The 25240-nt window shown below is 45.2% G+C and overlaps 1 protein-coding gene across 6 annotated transcripts in view; it reads left to right on the forward strand.

Annotated features, from left to right (window-relative positions):
• LOC124002966 (voltage-dependent calcium channel subunit alpha-2/delta-2-like) overlaps positions 1-25240 on the forward strand; it is a 359322-nt gene that overhangs the window by 183141 nt on the left and 150941 nt on the right. For all 6 annotated transcript variants that reach the window (XM_046310832.1, XM_046310833.1, XM_046310834.1 and 3 more), the window contains exon 4: positions 6802-6861. In XM_046310832.1, the coding sequence (XP_046166788.1) occupies positions 6802-6861 (60 nt within the window). The remainder of the gene's footprint in view (positions 1-6801; positions 6862-25240) is intronic.

A 25240-nucleotide genomic window follows, 5' to 3' on the forward strand; every position in this document is an offset into this window, starting at 1 on the left:
ACAAAACGGATGGCACTGTGATAAACTGCATCCAGTTTGCAGAGTAGAGTATTGGAAGCTATTTTGTAAATGACATCGCCGAAGTCGAGGATCGGTAGGATAGTCAGTTTTACTAGGGTAAGTTTGGCGGCGTAAGTGAAGGAGGCTTTGTTGCGGAATAGGAAGCCGACTCTAGAAGGGTCCATGAATAAATACATCATTGTACTGTACACAATATACTTCTCTGTTCTTCTCAGAGAGTAATCGGTGATTGATTTATTAATTGACAGTATTTTTTAAAGTCACTTTAAGTGGCTGGAAATAGTCTTGTGGTTAGATTGAGACCAAGTTAGAGGAGGGGTAAATCCCTGCTGATAGGTAGAATGTAAGACAGATGGAGAGAAAGTGACAGGTTATGTACAGCATATGATGGAGGACAAAGCAAGAGGAAGAGATAAAATAATGGGGGAGACAGAAAGAGAGAGAAAGAGTTAGTCTGAGATGTTTTAAATTCTGGAGCTGAAAGTCCCTCCATCTGTGGTGGTGGTTGTGGGACTGAGTGATTTCTATGATTGACCATAATCCCAGCCCAGTGCTAGAAGAGAGACAGACATAATGGACTCTCTCTGCAGACGGACTGCACTCACTCTAACAGGCTCAACTGGCTGGCTGCTGAGGAGGACCACTGGTCCAGTCAGACTGGAGCTTCTCCCCCTACTGGACACAGGGTGATAGGACTCAGGCAAACTACTGCTGACCAACTGGTAGATTTAACCTTATGTGAAGGAAGTGTCTGAATGCTCACTTGGTCACTGGTAAGATTGACAGGCAGGAAGTCAGAGCAGACTTGTTTTTGGGGCTTTGCTAACTGCAGATGTCACTGTGGGGATGTTATCGAACCACCTTTAGCAGTCATGCACAGTCTTAAGGGTCCTATGTTATTGCAGACTACTGTATGTCACCCAGACACAGTGTTTAGAGGTCAATAAACAGGTGTTGAGTGCTGCAATACACTGCCGCCGCAATACACTGCCGCTGCAATACACTGGCGCCAAAATACACTGCCGCCGCAATACACTGCCGCCGCAATACACTGCCGCCGTAATACACTGCCGCTGCAATACACTGGCGCCGCAATACACTGCCGCCGCAATACACTGCCGCCGCAATACACTGCCGCCGCAATACACTGCCGCCGCAATACACTGCCGCCGCAATACACTGCCGCCGCAATACACTGCTGCCACAATACACTGCCGCCGCAATACACTGCCGCCGTAATACACTGCCGCTGCAATACACTGGCGCCACAATACACTGCCGCCGCAATACACTTCCGCCGCAATACACTGCCGCCGCAATACACTGCCGCCGCAATACACTGCCGCCGTAATACACTGCCGCCGCAATACACTGCCACTGCAATACACTGCCACTGCAATACACTGCCACTGCAATACACTGCCGCTGCAATCACACGGACTTAACACAGTGTGTTTTGTTGAGTGGCCTGTGTAGTGTTGTTTTCCGAGTGCCCTCGAGATCAACTCGGAGAACAATGTGTTGTGCTGAGTGACCTTATTGTCACACAGGCCAGCTGAGTGGAGGTCTGGACTGAGGACCCTAACTCACTGCAGAAATCAGACAGTCGGGTGGGCGGGGCAGGCGTTACGGTGTGGTGTGTCGTTTAGTGGGCTCAACACAGCATGACATGGCTGGACCCTGGTATGCTGTCATTCCTCCTAAAATAACACAACTTTGAGTGATTAAACCACTCTCCTCTGGAACAGAGCAAATAGAACAGTTAGGAATATTAAATGTGCTAATCGCCTCTCACTGAGCTTTTCATTATGGCTTTTAAGTTCCACAAGTTTAGAAGTGAGGGAGAGACAGAGAGAGAGATCGTGAGAGAGAGATCCTCGGATCCGCCAGTCTTGCAGTAACATCACAGACAAGGACTGAACAAACAGCTCTGATGATCCATCCACCTCTTGTACAGTCCAGTAATACTGTCAGCTAGTCGATTATATAGTGTGAAGGGTTGGAGATGTATAGCTACAGTAAAGCACTCTGTTGGACAGCACACAGTGTTTCTACTGCTTGACCTTGTCTGTAGCATCACCATCAGTGATATAGATGGTGTTAGAGACATTAAAGCAGTGATATTGAAACTGCTTGACTGTGCTGTGTTACAGTAGTTAGACTGGGTCCATGTCTCAGTACTGTGTTGGCCGGCCTGTGCTGTACTGGTCTTATCTGTTCTGCACTGTTCTGATCTCACTATGCTCATCCAGCTGCCCTAAGTGGCTTGGCTCCAGCCACCAACATAGATTATATACCCCCTGTCCGTCTCTCAGTCTGATTCATGGTCTGTTTGTGTAGCCCATTCATCTGGGCCAACACACAGTAAGGAGAGACACATGAAGACACATGGCTGTTTTGAAGCAGGGAGGTACTACTTTAAGCTGCTAGAGGAGAGATACGGCCTAGAGACATGGAGCCTTACTGAGAGACTGTAAAAACACAATAATGAGGAAGAAGCCAGAGAAACAGACGACTGAGGAAGAAGCCAGAGAAACAGACGACTGAGGAAGAAGCCAGAGAAACAGACGACTGAGGAAGAAGCCAGAGAAACAGACGACTGAGGAAGAAGCCAGAGACAGACGACTGTGGAAGAAGCCAGAGAAACAGACGACTGAAAAAGAAGCCAGAGACAGACGACTGAGGAAGAAGCCAGAGAAACAGATGACTGAGGAAGAAGCCAGAGAAACAGACGACTGAGGAAGAAGCCAGAGAAACAGACGATTGAGGAAGAAGCCAGAGAAACAGACGACTGAGGAAGAAGCCAGAGAAACAGACGACTGAGGAAGAAGCCAGAGACAGACGACTGAGGAAGAAGCCAGAGAAACAGACGACTGAGGAAGAAGCCAGAGAAACAGACGACTGAGGAAGAAGCCAAAGAAACAGACGACTGAGGAAGAAGCCAGAGAAACAGACGACTGCAGGAAGAAGCCAGAGAAACAGACGACTGAGGAAGAAGCCAGAGAAACAGACGACTGAGGAAGAAGCCAGAGACAGACGACTGAGGAAGAAGCCAGAGACAGACGACTGAGGAAGAAGCCAGAGAAACAGACGACTGAGGAAGAAGCCAGATAAACAGACGACTGAGGAAGAAGCCAGAGAAACAGACGACTGAGGAAGAAGCCAGAGAAACAGACGACTGAGGAAGAAGCCAGAGACAGACGACTGAGGAAGAAGCCAGAGAAACAGACGACTGAGGAAGAAGCCAGAGAAACAGACGACTGAGGAAGGAGCCAGAGAAACAGACGACTGAGGAAGAAGCCAGAGAAACAGACGACTGAAAAAGAAGCCAGAGAAACGGACGGCTGTGGAAGAAGCCAGAGAAACAGACGACTGGGAGAAGAAGCCAGAGAAACAGACGACTGAGGAAGAAGCCAGAGAAACAGACGACTGAGAAAGAAGCCAGAAACAGACGACTGAGGAAGAAGCCAGAGAAACAGACGACTGTGGAAGAAGCCAGAGAAACAGACGACTGAGGAAGAAGCCAGAGAAACAGACAGAGGAAAAGCAGAGAAACAGACTGAGGAAGAAGCCAGAGAAACAGACGACTGTGGAAGAAGAAGAAACAGACTGTGGAAGAAGCCAGAGAAACAGACGACTGAGGAAGAAGCCAGAGAAACAGACGACTGAGGAAGAAGCCAGAGAAACAGACGACTGAGGAAGAAGCCAGAGAAACAGACGACTGAGGAAGAAGCCAGAGAAACAGACGACTGGGGAAAGAAGCCAGAGAAACAGACGACTGAGGAAGAATCCAGAGAAACAGACGACTGAAAAAGAAGCTAGAGAAACAGACTGAAAGAAGAGCCAGAGAAAGGAAGAAGCCAGAGACAGACGAGAGGAAGAAGCCAGAGAAACAGACGACTGAGGAAGAAGCCAGAGAAACAGACGACTGAGGAAGAAGCCAGAGAAACAGAAACCAGAGAAACAGACGACTGAGGAAGGCCAGAGAAACAGCGACTGAGGAAGAAGCCAGACAGACGACTGAGGAAGAAGCCAGAGACAGACGACTGAGGAAGAAGACCAGAGGAAACAGAGAAACAGACTGAGGAAGAAGCCAGAGAAACAGACGACTGAGGAAGAAGCCAGAGAAACAGACGACTGAGGAAGAAGAGAAACAGACGACTGAGGAAGAAGCCAGAGAAACAGACGACTGAGGAAGAAGCCAGAGAAACAGACGACTGAGGAGAGACAGACGACTGAGGAAGAAGCCAGAGACAGACGACTGAGGAAGAAGCCAGAGAAACAGACGACTGAGGAAGAAGCCAGAGAAACAGACGACTGAGGAAGAAGCCAGAGAAACAGACGACTGAGGAAGAAGCCAGAGAAACAGACGACTGAGGAAGAAGCCACAGAAACAGACGACTGAGGAAGAAGCCAGAGAAACAGACGACTGAGGAAGAAGCCAGAGACAGACGACTGAGGAAGAAGCCAGAGAAACAGACGACTGAGGAAGAAGCCAGAGAAACAGACGACTGAGGAAGAAGCCAGAGAAACAGACGACTGAGGAAGAAGCCAGAGAAACAGACGACTGAGGAAGAAGCCAGAGAAACAGACGACTGTGGAAGAAGCCAGAGAAACAGACGACTGAGGAAGAAGCCAGAGAAACAGACGACTGAGGAAGAAGCTAGATCATCAGGAAGGAAGGACAGAGAAGGAGGGAGAAACTATTCTTCATATGCAGTGACATGGACTACATTTGTCTTTCCTCATTCATCATGATTCATGTCCTCTTCTCCTTTATATAATTTCCGTCTCCTTGAAGAGACGTCACAGATAGACAGAGACGTATTGACGGACTACCACCGTTTGGCATTGAAAGGTCCCACTTTAGAAAAACAACAACTCGTAAAGGCTTTATATCTTCATAAGCATTCACAAATCATTTACAGTATATGCAAAGTCATACTATACATGAAGGGTGAGACAAAAGGTTCTCACTTACATCTGTTATTGGTTTGCCATATGTGGCATAGAGGGCTAACCCTTTAGCCATATGTTCAGTTCTCAGGCCAGTTCAGGGCAGTGTCGAATCTGGAAGTAACTGTTGATCGCTAATTGGGGCAGCAGCGTAGCCTAGTGGTTAGAGCGTTGGACTAGTAACCGGAAGGTTGCGAGTTCAAACCCCCGAGCTGACAAGATACAAATCTGTCGTTCTGCCCCTGAACAGGCAGTTAACCCACTGTTCCCAGGCTGTCATTGAAAATAAGAATATGTTCTTAACTGACTTGCCTGGTTAAATAAAGGTTAAAAAAATAAATAAAAAAATTGAAAACTGTTGGATTACAAACACTCAAGAGTGCCGTTTAGCTAGGTTGACCCCTCTGTTGTATTCACAACGCCACACTGTCACACAACTGAGGAAGTTTCCTTTAATGAACTTTGTGGCGATCATTTCATTAGACTAATTAGCTCTGCTGTGTGTCATTGTTTCACTGGTTCACCTCATTAGTAGTGACTGAATAAAATCTACATTTCATTGTTTCTTAATATAATCCTCATTCAGGTGATTAAGACCCTAATGATCCTGGCATTCAGCTATTGTTTCACTAACAAGGTTAGTGATATCATAAACGGAGTAGGAGGGGCTAGGTCTGGCTAGCTGTGAGTGGGAGGGTCTTGGTGATGGGGGGCTCGGGGGGAGTGGACCTTCAGAGAGAAATAGGACACTTCTTTCTCTAACGAGAGTTTATCACTGTCCGTCCTTTAGGAGAGAAGAAAATGTGCTCGGGGAATGTGGTCCCTTTGATGATGTACCAGAAATGAAAGTCCACTTAGTGGGAGTCTAAAAAGGGTTTGTCATTTTCTAGCCCAGGGACTGTGTGGCTGGCAGGCTGAATGACTGACTGGCTGGCTGCCTGACTGGCTGGTTGGCTGACTGGCTGGTTGACTGGCTGGCTGACTGGCTGGCTGACTGGCTGATAGGGGACGCAAACCAGATATTTCCCTAGGGGGTTGAAGTGGGAACAGAGAGGAAAACTAGACACAGTACTGAGGCATGGTACCATGCAGACACAGGGAAGAGACTGTCTCTTTAGAGACTCACTCTATTTTGCCATTGGGCGACAAGATATTGTCTGTCGCCCATAAGCAGTAATACTCCATGTTATAATCCCTGTGCAATTAATTATGTCAGACCTATATTATAACTATTAATAGTTAGGAACCAAAATGAGAAAAACGTGCAGACAATACGAAAATAAAGCAAGCAACATTGCACTGAACCCCTTTAGCCACAAAAAGGCATTTGACAACAATTCCTTGTCCTTTTGGTTTGGAAAAGTGACATTTTATTCAACATGTTCATGTTATTCAATGGCCCTCACCTTCTCCACTCCAAATGCTAACTGTATTACCCCTTGGAATAACACCGTTGTAATCACAGTTTTTCTCCAACACACTATAGCTAGCCTAAATATGTCTGGCACCATTTTGCTACAGTGCATGGTCTGAAATTGTAGTCATTTAGCTTGCGCCTTACAGAAATGAAATTCCCCTGACAGTTAGGAGAAATGTGTAAGCCCATTGAGGAGCATGCTGAGCTTGGCACCAGTCACTGCCTCTAGAATTATACAGTCTATGAACATCACTTAGTTCACTTAGTGTTTTCTCTAGAGAACAGGTTGGCACACACACACAACCACACACTCTGACACCTACCCACTGAACCAGAGGAGTCTTTAACCCTGACCTCTGTATCGATCCTTGACCCTGACCTCTGCTTCATGTGTGTTTCCTGTATAGAGGCTGGCCAGGGAGGCGGAGCAGCTGCAGACAGATTTTCCCTGGCTGGACAGTATCAAGGTAAAGTTAGAGCCTCCCTCTCTCTCGCACTCTCTCTCTCTCGCACTCTCACCATTTCATCCATATTTCTACTCATCTCTTGCACTCTATCTGTCTCTTCATATTTACATTTATCCACCAAAGTAACACAACCTGTATTTTGTTGTCTTTTAAATGTCAATGCTATCAGAATTACAGGCAGATGTACATACTCACATGCACCACCCAGATTGAAGATGTTTTATGTATGTTTGAGCATTTGATAATGTCCCACGGCCTATTTCTACATAATGGTGAATCTGTGTTGTGCGTGTAAGGCCAAAGCAGGTTGAACTTTTACTTTCCAACACCTGACCTTTAAAACAGCAGAACACCACTCCCTGTTATTAATGTCTACATCTCAGAACTTTCAGTGTTACTTGGCTTGTGTTTTGTGTGTGTTTGATGCGTGTTTTTGCTGTGTTTGTCTGTTTGTGTGTGTCTGTATGTGTCTGTTTGTGTGTGTGCTCCACTCATTCTCAGATTTACAAACACACAGATGCACCGTATATATATACACACACACACACTCATTCTCACACCCATCACAAGATACAACAGTGGGGAGTGTGTGTGTGTGTATCTTCTGTCTCCAGGGATACGAGCTAGCTGTCATGGTACACTTACCACAAATTGATTTTTAACCCCTCGCCTCCCAGGGGATATTTGAGAATAGGCTTTAACTGATTTTAAACAAATTATTACCATACTTCCCAGCGAAGTCCATTTTTATTCATGGTCGCTTACACTGAAGCCGGAGTTTGGGGTGGCAGTGCCTGCACCTGTCTTACACTGAAGCTGAAGTTTGGGGGTGGCAGTGCCTGCACCTCTCTCCACCCGCTGTTCCCACCAACCCAGGGTGGTTCTGTCTGTCAGTGCATCTGTCCCCTTCGCTCAGGGCCGGGCAGGACTGATGCCTTCATCTCTGTCTGCCTGTGGCCAGCTGGTCAGCTTTAATGTTGCTCAATCGGATGTGTACCCATGCAGGTACTTGCATTTGGGTCACAGTGCCCTCACACAGCACACCTGTTCATAGGTAACTGCATCCAATATGGTTTCACTGTCTCTTCAAGTGGAAAAGCCAGCTCTCTCCCTTTCCCACTCACTTCCTCTCTCTCTCTTTCTCTCTCTCTCCCATTATCTCTCTACCTCATCCCTCTGTCTCTCTCCTTCTGTCTGACCCTCACCCCTTCCCCTCACTTCCTCTCTCTCTCTCTCTCTCTCTCTCTCTCTCTCTCTCTCTCTCTCTCTCTCTCTCTCTCTCTCTCTCTCTCTCTCTCTCTCTCTCTCTCTCTTTCTCTCTCTCTCCCATTATCTCTCTACCTCATCCCTCTGTCTCTCTCCTTCTGTCTGACCCTCACCCCTCCCTCCACCATTTTTTATTATCTGTCCATGTCTTTAATCAGCCATGAAAACAGTTAGAAAATATCATATTGTTGCAAATACTAATAATGTATTGGAGCTGATTTCATTTGCCTTTATAATTAGACCAGGTAATGAATCTAGGCAGGGGCGACTGGGAAACCATTAAAACAAACTTGTTGCGAGGGGTAGAGGGGGAGGGAGGGGAGAGGCAGATATGCTTTTAGATTTGGTGTGCTTTTTAAATTTCCTTTTGGGTGAACACTCGACTGAATGACACTGTAATTAGATTAGGGGGGCATGATCTTTTGGCATATTAGGAACAGCGCAGAGCATCTTAATCTAACCGGTAGAGCAAGCTGTCAGACTCTGAGAGAATGGTGTTTATGTAAGACAGACAGTAGAATGTGTGTGTGTGTGTGTGTGTGTGTGTGTGTGTGTGTGTGTGTGTGTGTGTGTGTGTGTGTGTGTGTGTGTGTGTGTGTGTGTGTGTGTGTGTGTGTGTGTGTGTGTGCGTGCGTGCGTGCGTGCGTGCGTGCGTGCGTGCGTGCGTGCGTGCGTGCGTGCGTGCGTGTGCGTGTGCGCGTGCGCGTGTGTGTGTTTACACTCTGCTACCTACCTGATCTGGCCCATCTTCTATGTTCAATAACACCAGAGACATCATACGACTCAATGATATGGCTGTTCCCTCTTCCTCTGCACTGCTGCTGTCGCATCTGTTTCCGTAACCACAGATCACGCTTCTTTCTTCTTCCTGTTGTAACTATGACGATGGTGCCTGGGTTGGTAATATGATCACCCCGATGGTCCAACATTTTGACCTTTGGACTGTTGGTGGTCATAACACCTGTTGCGATGGTCGTTCAGGGTTTTAAATCCATTGGAATTAAATGGTGAAATAGACATTAAAGTGTTTGATTGCTCCTGATTTCTCAAGGTCATAGGTCATCCTATCTCAGCTCTGTCAGGGTGTCTTTCCAGACCATTAATTTGATTGTATTGTCTCTGGATGCATTCTCTTGGGTCTTTGCTTTTTAGTAGCAGGGCCCCAAGGCTAATGACTACAAGAACCAGCCCCTAAATCATTTCACATTACAGTCATATATATACAGATGAAGTCGGAAGTTTACATACACCTTAGCCAAATACATTTAAACTCAGTTTTTCACAATTCCTGACATTTAATCCTAGTAAAAATTATCTGTCTTAGATCAGTTACGATCACCACTTCATTTTAAGAATGTGAAATGTCAGAATAATTGTAGAGAGTAATTTATTTCAGCTTTTATTTATTTGATCACATTCCCAGTGGGTCAATTAGTATTTGGTTGCAATTGCCTTTAAATTGTTTAACTTGGGTCAAACGTTTCGGGTAGCCTTCCACAAGCTCCCACAATAAGTTTGGTGAATTTTGGCCCATTCCTCCTGACAGAGCTGATGTAACTGAGTCAGGTTTGTAGGTCTCCTTGCTCGCATGCTTTTTCAGTTCTGCCCACAAATTTTCTATTGGATTGAGGTCAGGGCTTTGTGATGGCCACTCCAATACCTTGACCTTGTTGTCCTTAAGCCATTTTGCCACAACTTTGGAAGTATGCTTGGGGTCATTGTCCATTTGGAAGACCCATTTGTGACCAAGTTTTAACTTCCTGACTGATGTCTTGAGATGTTGCTTCACTATATCCACATCATTTTCCTCCCTCGAGATGCCATCTATTTTGTGAAGTGCACCAGTCCATCCTGCCGCAAAGCACCCCACAACATGATGCTGCCACCCCGTGCTTCATGGTTGGGATGATGTTCTTCGGCTTGCAAGGTCCCCCCTTTTTCCTCCGAACACAACAATGGTCATTATGGCCAAACAGTTCTATTTATGTTTCATCAGACCAGAGGACATTTCTCCAAAAAGTACAATCTTTGTTCCCATGTGCAGTTGCAAACCGTAGTCTGGCTTTTTTATGGCAGTTTTGGAGCAGTGTCTTCTTCCTTGCTGAGTGGCCATTCAGGTTATGTCGATATAGGACTTGTTTTACTGTGGATATCGATACTTTTGTACCTGTTTCCTCCAGCATCTTCACAAGGTCCTTTGCTGTTGTTCTGGGATTGATTTGCACTTTTCGCACCAACGTACGTTCATCTCTAGGAGACAAAACGCATCTCCTTCCTGAGAGGTACGGCGGCTGCGTGGTCCCATGGTGTTTATAGTTGCGTACTATTGTTTGTACAGATGAACGTGGTGCCTTCAGGCATTTGGAACTTGCACCCAAGGATAAACCAGACTTGTGGTGGTCTACATTTCTTTTCTGAGGTCTTGGCTGATTTCTGTTGATTTTACCATGATGTCAAGCAAAGAGACACTGAGTTTGAAGGTAGACCTTGAAATACATCCACATGTACACTTCCAATTGACTCAAATGATGTCAATTAGCCTATCAGAAGCTTCTAGAGCCATAACATAATTTTCTGGAATTTTCTAAGCTGTTTAAAAGGCACAAGTCAACTTAGTGTATGTAAACTTCTGACCCACTGGAATTGTGATACAGTGAATTATAAGTGAATGAATCTGTCTGTAAACAATTGTTGTAAAAATGACTTGTGTCATGCACAAAGTAGATGTCCTCACCGACTTGCCAAAACTATAGTTTGTTAACAAACAAAAACGAGTTTTAATGACTCCAAGCTACGTTAATGTAACTTCCGACTTCAACTGTATATATACACACACATTACCATTCAAAAGTTTATTGTCACTCAGAAATGTACTTGTTTTTGAAAGAAATCACATTTTTGTCCATTAAAATAACATCAAATTGATCAGAAATACAGTGTAGACATTGTTAATGTTGGAAATTACATTTGTAGCTGGAAACGGCTGATTTTTTATGGAATATCTACATAGGCGTACAGACGCCCATTATCAGCAACCATCACTCCTGTGTTTAATTTTTGTTAAATATTTTTTTAAATAAAAAACATTTTTGCTTTGTCATTATGGGGTATTGTGTGATTGTGATTGATCCCTTATTTGACCATTTAAGTTGACTGAGAACACATTCTCATTTACCTCAACAGTCTGGGGAATAGTTACAGCGGACAGGAGGGGGATAAATGAGCCAATTGGAAGCTGTGGATGATTAGGTGGCCACAATAGCCAGATTGGGAATTTCACCAGGACACCAGGGTTAACACCCCTACCCTTACAATAAGCGCCATGGGATCTTTCGTGACCACAGAGAGACAGAACACTCTAAATGTAATGGCAAAATGTAGATTTCCACCTAAATAGACATACCCAATAGTAACTTCTATTCATGTGTAATTACATGATTCTGCCATGCAAAATGTGTTATATTTGGAAAGAGGACATCTGGGAGATTATGAGGAAATGGTCAGAAGATAATTAGGAGTTACATAGTTCAGAATACTCAAGATCAAGCACACACAAATAACCATTTTTTTTATTTTTTAAGTCCTCTTTCATTGACAAGCTATTGTCACACCCTGATCAGTTTCACCTGTCCTCGTTATTGTCTCCACCCCCTCCAGGTGTCTCTTGCTTTCCCCAGTGTATTTATCCCTGTGTTTCCTGTCTCTCTGTGCCAGTTCGTCTTGTATGTTCCAAGTTAAACAGCTCTTTTCCCGTACACCTGCCTTTGCTATTCTCTTTTTTCTAGTCCTCCCTGTTTTGACCCTTGCCTGTTCTGGACTCTGTACCCGCCTGCCTGACCATTCTGCCTGCCTGACCATTCTGCATGCCTGACTATTCTGCCTGCCTTACCATTCTGCCTGCCTGACCATTCTGCCTGCCTTACCATTCTGCCTGCCTGACCATTCTGCCTGCCTTACCATTCTGCCTGCCTGACCATTCTGCCTGCCTTACCATTCTGCCTGCCTGACCATTCTGCCTGCCTGACCATTCTGCCTGCCTGACCATTCTGCCTGCCTGACCATTCTGCCTGCCCGACCATTCTGCCTGCCCGACCATTCTGCCTGCCTTACCATTCTGCCTGCCTGACCATTCTGCCTGCCTGACCATTCTGCCTGCCTTACCATTCTGCCTGCCTTACCATTCTGCCTGCCTGACCATTCTGCCTGCCTTTACCATTCTGCCTGCCTGACCATTTTGCCTGCCTGACCATTTTTCCTGCCTGACCATTCTGCCTGCCTGACCATTCTGCCTGCCTGACCATTCTGCCTGCCTGACCATTCTGCCTGCCTGACCATTCTGCCTGCCTGACCATTCTGCCATGCCGTGACCACAAACCTTTCTGCTACTCTGTACCTTCTGAACTCTGATCTGGTTTTGACCTTTTTGCCTGTCTATGACCATTCTCTTGCCTACTCCCTTTGGATTAATAAACATTGTAAGACTCCAACCATCTACCTCCTGTGTCTGCATCTGGGTCTTGCCTTGTGTCATGACAACTACCAGTGAATTATTGATGACTAGAGCTGGAAACACATCAGATGGCTTCCAATTTAAGAAACAGAAATGGGATTATAATTCAGAAATGGGATTGATAGACCACCCAGGTCAACTGCATATCCCTGGAAATATTATCTCATTGGCTACAAGACTGTCAAGGTGCCACAGTAGCCAATCCCCTGTGTAATGGATGCCTACAGAGCCAAGAGATAGTCACTCGGTGGACATTCGATGTTGCCATTAAGTCATACATCAGATAATATTGGCATTAGGCTAGATTTGTTCCTATCAACCTAAGGATTCAGTTGATATCCCCCATGTATATCTTTCTCAAACATAGACCAAATTGAAACTTACCTTGTAAGATGTTTACTGTTTGGTGAAAACGTTGTATAATATAAACATTGTGACTCAAGGGATGGTGATCAATAACGGTAGGTCACAGGTAGACAAATAAGATATCCTCATGATCTGTGGAGTCCCGGCTTTCGATGTGTATCGAAGTATTCCGTGTTTGTTTCGTTCATGCTTCACAACGCTAACCGGAATATAGGTAGCAGCCATCTTGAAATTAGGTCATCGGCTCGACCTACCCTTATAAATTCATACGTCCATATATGGTAAGTCATGCCGACGTACTCTGCTTTTGCAGATAGGGACTACCGTTCTCATACCAGACTGAATTTAATTAAAAAAATAGAATAAGGTCTCCAAATATGGGAAGTTTACATTTAAAAGTTAACATCCCATGCTAAAGACAGCACGCTACACATTGCAATGTCCCCAATCACTGCCCTGCGCCATGTTGCTTTAGACCAGAGGAAAGGGTGCCTCCTACTGGCCCTCCAACACCACTTCCAGCAGCATCTGGTCTCCCATACAGGACCAACCATGCTTAGCTTCAGAGGTAAGCCAGCAGTGGTATGCTTAAGTGTTTCACAATGATAGAACTGCACATTGGAGGGCAGAGAGTTAAAGGGGAAGCTAGGAATGTAATGCTGTGGCCTTAGTGCACCTCATAAAAGCATTATCTGGTCGTAATCGTCATTTCAGGCAATCCACTACATGGGGGAGTAGATCTGCAATGACTTATTAAAGGATGCAGACACAGGAGGCAGATGGTTGGAGTTTAAGATGTTTAATAAATCCAAAGGGAATAGGCAAGAGAATGGTTGTGGACAGGCAAAAGGTCATAACCAGACCAGAGTCCAGGAAGTACAGAGTGGCAGGCAGGCTCGAGGTCAGGGCAGGCAGAATGGTCAGACAGGCTCGATGTCAGGGCAGGCAGAATGGTCAGACAGGCTCGATGTCAGGGCAGGCAGAATGGTCAGACAGGCTCGAGGTCAGGGCAGGCAGAATGGTCAGGCAGGCTCGATGTCAGGGCAGGCAGAATGGTCAGACAGGCTCGAGGTCAGGGCAGGCAGAATGGTCAGACAGGCTCGAGGTCAGGGCAGGCAGAATGGTCAGACAGGCTCGATGTCAGGGCAGGCAGAATGGTCAGACAGGCTCGAGGTCAGGGCAGGCAGAATGGTCAGGCAGGCTCGATGTCAGGGCAGGCAGAATGGTCAGACAGGCTCGATGTCAGGGCAGGCAGAATGGTCAGACAGGCTCGAGGTCAGGGCAGGCAGAATGGTCAGGCAGGCTCGATGTCAGGGCAGGCAGAATGGTCAGACAGGCTCGATGTCAGGGCAGGCAGAATGGTCAGACAGGCTCGATGTCAGGGCAGGCAGAATGGTCAGACAGGCTCGATGTCAGGGCAGGCAGAATGGTCAGACAGGCGGGAATGGAGTCCAAACAGGCAAGGGTCAAAACCGGGAGGACTAGAAAAAGGAGAAAATGCAAAGCCGGAAACCGTGAAAAACCGCTGGTAGGCTTGGAGCATACAAGACAAACTGACACAGAGACACAGGGATAAATACACTGGTACAGAGAGACAGGAAACACAGGGATAAATACACTGGCGAAAAAAAGGGACACCTAGAGGGGGTGGAGACAATAACAAGGACAGTTGAAACAGATCAGGGTGTGACAGCAATATTGTTGACCATTCATGCCATTGAATAACATCGAATATATTTTATAGTATTTTTACATCTGGAATATACAATGTTGCTATGACTACAAGGTGCTCTTTGTAGAATAAAAAGTATCAAAACTGCTTGCCAGCTCCTAATATTATCATTTTTAAACTCTGTTTATTATCTCTTTCATGAGATACAGAAAGGTGTTTACATCATCTCTTGTTTTGTTACTTTATTATTCTCTTTATTTCATATTCAATACCACCATCAGTGATCCAACGATGCAAGAAAGCACTTACTTGTCAATCACAGGCATAAAGTACAGTAGTTTACCTGTTACTAATACCACTATTAGTATCAAAAACCAGTGGAGTACTTAAGCAGCTGTACTGCATGATAATATCAATGAATCTACTAGGCCTGGTCCTAGACACATGACACGTGACATGATGATCTCTGGAGTGGGTTGTTGATCTGATGTGTAAGACATAGGGACATGGTGGAAAGAGACTAGGAGAAAGAAGGAGAGAGGGAAGAGAGAAAGGGAAAGAAGACATCCACTTTCCATCACAATGTGATGTGGCAGCTGCTATACGTTTGAAATGCATTAGTGCTAATAGCTGTGTCGTTAAGGGAGAGCGAGAGACTGATGAGTTACCTAGGAGAAACGGGGAGAGGGGTGAGTTACTAAGGAGAAACATGGGAGAGGAGTGAGTTGCTATGGAGAAACATGGGAGAGGGGTGAGGGATGAGAGTCTCAGTGAGAAAGGGAGAGAGAGAAGGTGAGGGCGTGTGGGAGCGAGGGAGGTTTGATAGAGAGAGAGAGAAAATGAGAAGGAGACAGGCACAGAGAGAAGGAGCCATCTTCCAGGCTTCCATCACCCTCTAATAAATGAAGCCTTTCATCATGGGCCATGCAAGTGTGTGTGTGTGTGTGTGTGTGTGTGTGTGTGTGTGTGTGTGTGTGTGTGTGTGTGTGTGTGTGTGTGTGTGTGTGTGTGTGTGTGTGTGTGTGTGTGTGTGTGTGTGTGTGTGTGTGTGTGTGTGGGCGCGTGCGTGCGTGCGTCGTCTCAGAGGATTTTACTGGATAAAGAAACCCGTTTCTCAGTATTCATAGCATATGCTTTTCTGATTGTATGTGATTGTTTTTGTATTTTATATCTCAAATCTCCCACATTTGAGATAAACAAGATTTAAAAAATAGTTCCTTTCACTGATTAGGTGCATTTGTGACAGTGACATGAATCAGCCACATTAGTAGAGTTCCCTCAGTGAGCCTGACCCCTAGTGGCGGGGGTAAGAGTTGACACTCCGATTTGTTGCACTGACCATGCCAACCCTCCTTATAATGTGTCTATTTGAGATAATTGGCCCTCCAGAGGAAATTATGGAAAATTATTGTGGCGGGCGAATGCCTCTATCAGCCCGGCCCTCGGAGCAGAGCGACTCGAGCGGCTCCCTTAACCAAAGAATACATTAGTTTTATGATGGCCGTCTTCAAGGGACCACAATCAGGTGAAATAGACGGACACCAAAGGACGCCTTACTGGGATTCTGTTTCTTCTCTTATTTCACCCACATTTGTATTGTTCTTCTTTTCTGTCTTAGTTTTATTTTGTATATATATGTTAATCTATGGACAGATTGGGAGAGACAGGAATTCAACGGTCTGTGCAATAAATGTTTTTTGTTTCATGTTTTAGTATTTGGTTCTTTCTGAAATAAGACCGTTTTCCTTAATCATATATGATGAGTGTAACTCACATCACCTTGAGGGTGTAAGATGGCGAACAGGTGGATCGTTAAGTTTAGTAGACCAGGGCAGCATACTGCACTAAGTCTGCTACTAAATAAATACTCTCTATAATATTTGAATGTCTATTTCTATGGGTGAATGGGATGTTTTTCTCCTCAGTAATTCGAGCATCTTATATCACTTCCTCCTTTTGTATATTAAATCATCTACATTCACCATTCTCAGTGACTGCAGAGGCTCTGTCTGAGTTGGGCCAGTTTGTCCTTTTTCAGCACATATGTGAGCCAGTACCTAACCCTTTAAAATAGGGTATCCATAGCAGGAGCTACAGAGAGCAGGAGGAAGAGTAGGAGGGAGGAGGGGAGTGTGGCTATTGGAACACTTTTTAAATATACCGTATGTATTTTAAACACTGATAAGCATAAACACCTTGCATAATCACAAATAAACTGCTTCTATTTTCTTTGTGAGCGTCCACCCCTCGCCCTTCTCTTTCCTGTGGCCATGCTGAGACAGAGGCAGAGCGCTAGCAGGCTGCAGAGCGCGTAATGGAACTTATAAACAGCGTTCTGTTATCGCTGAATCCTGCGCCATGGAACAGTTTCCCATCTTTTCACCACTTGAGGGAAAGGAATGAAAGGAAGGGGGTAGGAGGACGGGAGAAAATCCATCACAATATACAATTTAGCGTTGCCGCCTCGGTATCAAGTGTATCTGATGGTCTGGATGCCTCAGCAGAGAGACATAGACTGGACCCAGTCTTGTTACTATACACAACACTGAGCCGTGTGTGTGTGTGTGTGTGTGTGTGTGTGTGTGTGTGTGTGTGTGTGTGTGTGTGTGTGTGTGTGTGTGTGTGTGTGTGTGTGTGTGTGTGTGTGTGTGTGTGTGTGTGTGTGTGTGTGTGTGTGTGTGTGTGTGTGTGTGTGTGTGTGTGTGTGTGTGTGTGTGTGAGTGCAATTGCACATGTGTGAGAATACTCTAACCTTGACTACAAGCTTGTACTTTGCACTCATGTGAAGCTCATTGATAATATGTACCAATTGGGCAAGCAACTGGACGAATTGGATCATTGCTAATTTAGTAATATGGCACCCCATAGCCACTTCAAACATCAATCTTGTCCAATTCTTCTCCACCTCTTCCTGACCACCCCAGGCCACCCCTTTTTTCTCCTCCTCCTCCTCTTGATCACCCCAGCCCACCTTTCTCTCCTCTCTTCCACCCCTACCTATCCCCCTCCTCCTCCTGACCATCTCGCCCCACCCCTCCCCTTCCCTCCACCCTCCATGTCTTTACCTCCTAATCACCTCAGCCCACCCCTCTCTCCTCCACTCCCCCTCCCTGCCTCCCTCCCTCGCTCACTCTCTACATCTGCTTTCTCTTCTGCTGCCTGCTTTTTTCTCTCGCTGGTTGCCTTGGTTACCCCACAGTTTGGTCATTTCAGCTTCTTGATTGCAGGCCCGGCTGTAATTTGCGTAAGTATCTCTCTTCAAGGTAGAAATGCTATTTTCTCCATTCTCTTTATTTATTTGTCTCTCTCTCCCTCTCATTCGCCTTCACTCTCTCCCTGACTCCTTCAGTACTCTCATGTAATGTTGTTCTGCTGCTCTGAGAGGGAGAGAGAGAGAGCACAAGTGGTCTCAGACATGCTGTTTCACACTCAACTAAGAGGGCATGAAAGAACTCTTGTTTGGTGAGCCACGGTGCTGTGGAGCGCTGCGTTAGTCGGGGGAAGAGAGAGAGAGAGAGAGAGAGAGAGAGAGAGAGAGAGAGAGAGACAGAGAGAGAGAGAGAGACAGAGAGAGAGAGAGAGAGAGAGAGAGAGAGAGAGAGAGAGAGAGAGAGAGAGAGAGAGAGAGAGAGAGAGAGAGAGAGAGAGAGAGAGAGAGAGAGAGAGAGAGAGAGAGAGAGAGAGAGAGAGAGAGAGAGAGAGAGAGAGAGAGAGAGTCCCCCGTGCCGTGTCTAAACCCAGCCTATCGATCCCCAGGCCCCACCGGGAATGGCAATCAATAGTCAAAGAAATCCAGCAGGCCACGCTCCAAAGCTCTATTCCCCCATCTCAACACATGCCCAACACCCATGAAATGTTATTTCAGAGGGAGAACCTGCTCCCCCTGGCCCCCTGGTTATAGAAGCGGTCTATATGAGAACTCTGAACTAGAGAGGTCACCATCATAGAGGACTGGGTTTGGCCTTTTTTATTTAATAATTGGGTTCATCTGTAACGATTGTCTTCCTCTTCTGATGAGGAATGAGATGGATTGGACCAATGCGCAGCGTGGTAGGTGTTCATGTTATATTTATTAGAACAGAAACACTAAACAAAACAAAAAACGAAACAGTCCTGTAAGGTGCAGCAACACAAAACAGAAAACAACTACCCACAACCCATATTGGGAAAACAGGCTGCCTAAGTATGGTTCTCAATCAGAGACAACGATTGCCAGCTGCCTCTGATTGGGAACCATACCAGGCCAAACACATAGAAATAGAAAACATAGAACACAAAACATAGAATGCCCACCCCAACTCACGCCCTTACCAAACTAAAATAGAGACATAAAAAAGGAACACCATCATAGTTTGGGTCCTTATATTGTATATTTGGTCTAATGCCTAGGTATCACCTCTGTGATGTTTACTGTACTAAATGATTATTATTATTATTATATTTATTAAACAGTATGTAAGACCTCCCTACTGGAACCAGTAGATTGCTGCATGACATTGTTTGATGATGGCATGGTTCCTTTCCCTTAGGTCCTGTGAGGCAGCAGGTACAATAGCCTAGCGGTTAAGAGCGTTGGGCCAGTAACCAAAAGGACGCTGGTTCAAATGCCCTTGAGCAAGGCACTTAGCCCTAACTGCTGTGCAGTTAGGGCTAACTGTTCATAGCATGTTCATTTCCTATCTCCATTTATAAAGTTGTGGGTGAGAGGTGTTTATAGAAAATGTTTTATTTGCAGTGGTTAAAGGTATGGATAAAGGTTTGGGTTTCAGTGGTTAAAGGTATGGATAAAGGTTTGGGTTTCAGTGGTTAAAGGTATGGATAAAGGTTTGGGTGTCAGTGATTAAAGGTATGGATAAAGGTTTGGGTTTCAGTGGTTAAAGGTATGGATAAAGGTTTGGGTTTCAGTGGTTAAAGGTATGGATAAAGGTTTGGGTTTCAGTGGTTAAAGGTATGGATAAAGGTTTGGGTTTCAGTGTGTGCGTTCTTTGGCGCAACCTGTCCTTGGTCGATGCGGACGTAGATGTCTTGAGGAAGGTTACTGTCTGATTTGAATGTTTGAAGCATTGTGAAGCATCGTAGGGGACAGCAAGGCGTCTAATGGAAATGATTACATGGTCGACAATAACAGGTTTGTCTCTGCCACCGCTGATGGTTGAGTGGCCACTCTCAGTCAACCTCTGAAGAGGGGGTGGCAGCACACAGGCCCTCAAGCCTTCAATCTGTATCCGGTTGTCCTGAAGAATAAGGAACCGTGAAGCTGTTTTCAGGATAAGTGGTGTTCTACTGTTAAACAGAGGTTCAATATGAAGATGCCATGGGATTGGCTAGGGCAGATCCAAATGCACTGTAAGGTGGCTTGTGATTGGTCACTGCTGCCTGGTGAGATTGCGGACTGTACGGTGCCAGGATCCACCATGTCATGCTGATAGATGGAGGATTGGATTGCCTCCTAGGTTACTAGAACCCCACCTGATCCCTGTGTTAATATTGTTACGGTTTGTTTATCTTATTTGTCTTTATTTGTTGTTAGAGCGTCTCCTTCCTGCCTCTCCTGTGCTGATCAGATTGGGGCTTGTTTGGGAGGCGTTGTGTGCATGTGTCATGTTGGATAGGCCCTTTATCTGGCAGTGTGTCCATGCTGTGTGGCGATGCTATCGGGGCTAAAGCCAACTCCTCAATGGAGCCATTTCAGCCAACAATGGGGATCTGCATTACCCAGAGCGCAGTGGTACAAAGCGTCCTCTCCTTATCGCAGGATTGGAATATTCAAAGACTGATTTAACTGCTTTTTACTGAAGGGATCTGACAGCCACTGAAGGGGAGGGAGGGAGGGAATAAAAGGTTGCTTAGAGGAAATAAGTGTATTAAGGCTAGCATTAAAAGAAGGGCAGTCTGCACTATTGAGCATGGATTAAGACATAGGCCATTGTAACATGAAAGAGGTTATGGAATGCACAGCATATTCATTTGATTTTTTTCAACCACTATGGTTTTAGGTCACATAATGGAAAAACAAAATGGTCTCTCTTTTTCTGTTCTTTTCTCGTTTCCCTTTGTGTTTTTCCTCACCTTGTTCCTGTATCTGTACGACTGCAGACCATCTTTCACTCGGGGCTTTTGAAGTTAATGTTCAGTTAGAGAAGTCCTACCTTTATGTGTGGTGAGACAAAGGACATTGATGTGGTGCGCATGGAGAATGCATCATTTTCATAGTGTATTTGAGCTGTAAACGTAGGGCAGTTTTGTTTATTGGCATACAAATGAACATCTACATGAAGCTATGTGTGGACACCATGGTCGCAGAAGCTCCCTAATAGCTTAAAAGCCCAAAACATCCAGCATACCAATGAGAGAGCCGCGCCCTAGGCCTCCCCCTTCCTCTCTTCATCATACACAGCTTTATCTGAGGAGTCAAACACACAGCTCCTCTCTCTCTCTCTCTTTCTCGCTCTCTCTGGTCCTTCTCTCTCTCTCATTTATTTCAATTCAAAAGGCTTTATTGGCATGGGAAACAGCTTTCTCTCTCTGTCTCTCTCCCTGACTTGATCTCTCCCTCTCTCACTATTTCTCGCTCACTCCACCTATTTTGCTCTCTATCTCCCTTTTTCTCTTTCTCTCTCTCTCGCTCTCTCTTTCGCTCTTTCTTTCTCTCTCGCGTGCACACTCTCTCTCACCCTTGTCTCTGCTTTTCCACGTTTAGCTTTAGCCTCTTTCTTTAAAGTGTGCTTTTTCCATTTAATGATGGTATTTTTATTGACAGTATAAAGAGGCATCCTCCCTGTGATTATGACAGGTTGCTTCAATAGACTCATTTCTCCCCAGAGGAGCCTAACTTGAAAACCACCCTGCATTTATACTAGCCTAATAAGAAGATATTTTAAGGTGACAGGTTTTGTGTGGCTATTTCAAGTGTGCAGTGCACTAAATTCCGGTCTATTCTATTTTTTGCAATTTGGACATTACTCGACTTGTCCAGTCAGATGTTTTTTTGTGTTAGTGAATCCTCACTATAGCCAGACTATGTTCACTGAGTTTAGTCTACGTCCTCAAGAAGACCCAAATAGTCTGTCATCACGAAAGTCTGACAATCTGTATTAGAGATGGGGGGGCTTTAATGACGGGCGGAGCTAAAGCTTTAATGACGGGCGGAGGTAAAGCTTTAATGACGGGTGGAGGTAAAGCTTTAATGACGGGCGGAGCTAAAGCTTTAATGACGGGCGGAGGTAAAGCTTTAATGACGGGTGGAGGTAAAGCTTTAATGACGGGCGGAGCTAAAGCTTTAATGACGGGCGGAGGTAAAGCTTTAATGACGGGCGGAGGTAAAGCTTTAATGACGGGCGGAGGTAAAGCTTTAATGACTTGCGGAGGTAAAGCTTTAATGACGGGCGGAGGTAAAGCTTTAATGACGGGCGGAGGTAAAGCTTTAATGATGGGCGGAGGTAAAGCTTTAATGACGGTCGGAGGTAAAGCGTTAATGACGGGCGGAGGTAAAGCTTTAATGACTTGCGGAGGTAAAGCTTTAATGACTTGCGGAGGTAAAGCTTTAATGACGGGCAGAGCTAAAGCTTTAATGACTTGCGGAGGTAAAGCTTTAATGACTTGCGGAGGTAAAGCTTTAATGACGGGCAGAGCTAAAGCTTTAATGACTTGCGGAGGTAAAGCTTTAATGACGGGCGGAGGTAAAGCTTTAATGACGGGCGGAGGTAAAGCTTTAATGACGGGCGGAGGTAAAGCTTTAATGACGGACGGAGCTAAAGCTTTAATGACGGGCGGAGGTAAAGCTTTAATGACGGGCGGAGGTAAAGCTTTAATGACGGGCGGAGGTAAAGCGTTAATGACGGGTGGAGGTAAAGCTTTAATGACTTGCGGAGGTAAAGCTTTAATGACGGGCGGAGGTAAAGCTTTAATGACGGGCGGAGGTAAAGCTTTAATGACGGGCGGAGCTAAAGCTTTAATGACGGGCGGAGGTAAAGCGTTAATGACGGGCGGAGGTAATGCTTTAATGACGGGCGGAGGTAAAGCTTTAATGACGGGCGGAGGTAAAGCTTTAATGACGGGCGGAGGTAAAGCTTTAATGACGGGCGGAGCTAAAGCTTTAATGACGGGCGGAGGTAAAGCGTTAATGACGGGCGGAGGTAAAGCGTTAATGACGGGCGGAGGTAAAGCTTTAATGACGGGGCGGAGGTAAAGCTTTAATGACGGGTGGAGGTAAAGCTTTAATGACGGGCGGAGGTAAAGCTTTAATGACGGGCGGAGGTAAAGTGTTAATGACGGGCGGAGGTAAAGCTTTAATGACGGGCGGAGGTAAAGCTTTAATGGCGGGCGGAGGTAAAGCTTTAATGACGGGCGGAGGTAAAGCTTTAATGGCGGGCTGAGGTAAAGCTTTAATGACGGGCGGAGGTAAAGCTTTAATGACGGGCGGAGGTAAAGCTTTAATGACGGGCGGAGGTAAAGCTTTAATGACGGGCGGAGGTAAAGCTTTAATGACGGGCGGAGGTAAAGCTTTAATGACGGGCGGAGGTAAAGCTTTAATGACGGGCGGAGGTAAAGCTTTAATGACGGGTGGGGTAAAGCTTTAATACCTCAGATAGATTGTTGCTTCTATCAATGTAATTGTCAACAATCCCCCATATATATATATTTTTTTTTTTTGTTGTTGTAAATATATACAGTTAATTTGGAAAGTATTCAGACCCCTTGACTTTTTCCACCTTTTGTTACGAGCCTTACTCTAAAATGGATTAAATTGTTTTTTCCTTCGTCAATCTACACACAATACCAATACAATACCCCATAATGACAAAGCAAAAATAGGTTGTTAGACATTTTTTTAGACATTAGTATTCAGACCCTTTACTTAATACTTTGTTGAAGTCTTGAGTCTTCTTGGGTATGATAATACAAGCTTGGCATACCTGTATTTGGGGAGTTTCTGGGGGGCGCATTGCTGCACGGCTATTTTCAGGTCTCTCCAGATATGTTAGATCGGGTTTAATTCCAGGCTCTGACTGGGCCACTCAAGGACATTCAGAGACTTGTCCCAAAGCCACTCCTGCATTGTCTTGGCTGTGTGCTTAGTGTTGTTGTTCTGTTGGAAGGCGAACCTTCGCCCCAGTCTAAGGTCCTGAGCGCTCTGGAGCATGTTTTCATCAACGATCTCTCTGTACTTCGCTCCATTCATCTTTCCCACGATCCTGACTAGTCTCCCAGTCCCTGCCGCTGAAAAACCTCCCCACAGCAAGGCCCTTCTCCCCGATTGTTCAGTTTGGCTGGGCGGCAAGCTCTAGAAAGAGTATTGGTAATTCCAAACTTCTTCCATTTAAGAATGATGGAAGCCACTTGGGTACCTTCAATGCTGCAGACATGTTTTGGTACCCTGTCCGCAGATCTGGCCTGTCTCAGAGCTCTATGGACAATTCCTTTGACCTTATGGCTTGGTTTTTGCTCTGACATTATATAGACCGGTGTGTACCTTTCCAAATCATGTCCAATCAATTTAATTGACCAAAGGTGGACATCTCAAGGATGATCAATGGAAACAGGATACACCTGAGTTCCATTTTGAGTCTCATAGCAAAGGGTCTGAATAATTAGGTAAATAAGATATTTCTGTTTTTGGTTTGCATTTCCTGCTGTGCAGTAAAATTCTCAGCTAAAAAAAACACTGATCGAATTAAGATCCTACATCTGTATCATCACAACCAATAACCGGTTATAAAGACCGGTTATTAAGACCAGTTACTATGGCCAGTTAATATGGCCAGTTACTAAGACCAGTTAATACGGACAGTTATTAAGACCGGTCATTAAAGGAGTTTAAAGGCTCTCTGATAGTCCTGTGTCTACATTTCTAGGATTATTTCACCCCGTGTGATTTAGCTAGGTTTTTATGTTTCGTAAGCGTTCCTATTATACAAGGAAGGCCTTTTTTTCAAATGAAATGTTTTTATGAAATGAACAAATTCATTTTCATGTTTTTTTGTGGTTTCTTTCCCATATTGCACCTCCAGTGTTCTTGTCTCCTTGATGAAATTGCATGTCAGTCATTAAATGCGTCAATTGATAACATGTGTGTACTTCTCAATACGACATTTCACACGAGCTTCTACTAGAAGGATTGAACATTTCCTGAATGTTTGTCTGTTATCATTTCCTAGTGTTTCTAAGGGTGTTGGACCTGTCAAATAGACATTGGGTAGGGGGAGAGAGACGTTGAGAGACAAGGAGAGCGATTGGAGTGGAGGCAGGAAGGACAGAACAGCAGAGTGAGTCAGGTTTTATACCTTCCTAACAGGTATGCGTTACAGAAGCACATCTATTCTGCTGCCCAATCACATTGTCTTTTTGTTCTGGAAGGTCCTCCCTGACTAGTCAGCAGAGTGTGTGTGTGTGTGTGCGTGCATGCGTGTGTGTGCGTATATATATATATATATTCACTAATGAAGAGCAGCAAATGAAATCCTTTATTGTGTCTGATATAATGTCAGGTTCCATTAGGGATCTGCTGCTAGGGATGATTGCTGGAGTACCATGGCCTGGAGAGCATCCACAGTTTCTGTTTGATT

This window comes from Oncorhynchus gorbuscha, linkage group LG18 (genome assembly GCF_021184085.1).
Source record: "Oncorhynchus gorbuscha isolate QuinsamMale2020 ecotype Even-year linkage group LG18, OgorEven_v1.0, whole genome shotgun sequence".
Taxonomy (NCBI): domain Eukaryota; kingdom Metazoa; phylum Chordata; class Actinopteri; order Salmoniformes; family Salmonidae; genus Oncorhynchus; species Oncorhynchus gorbuscha.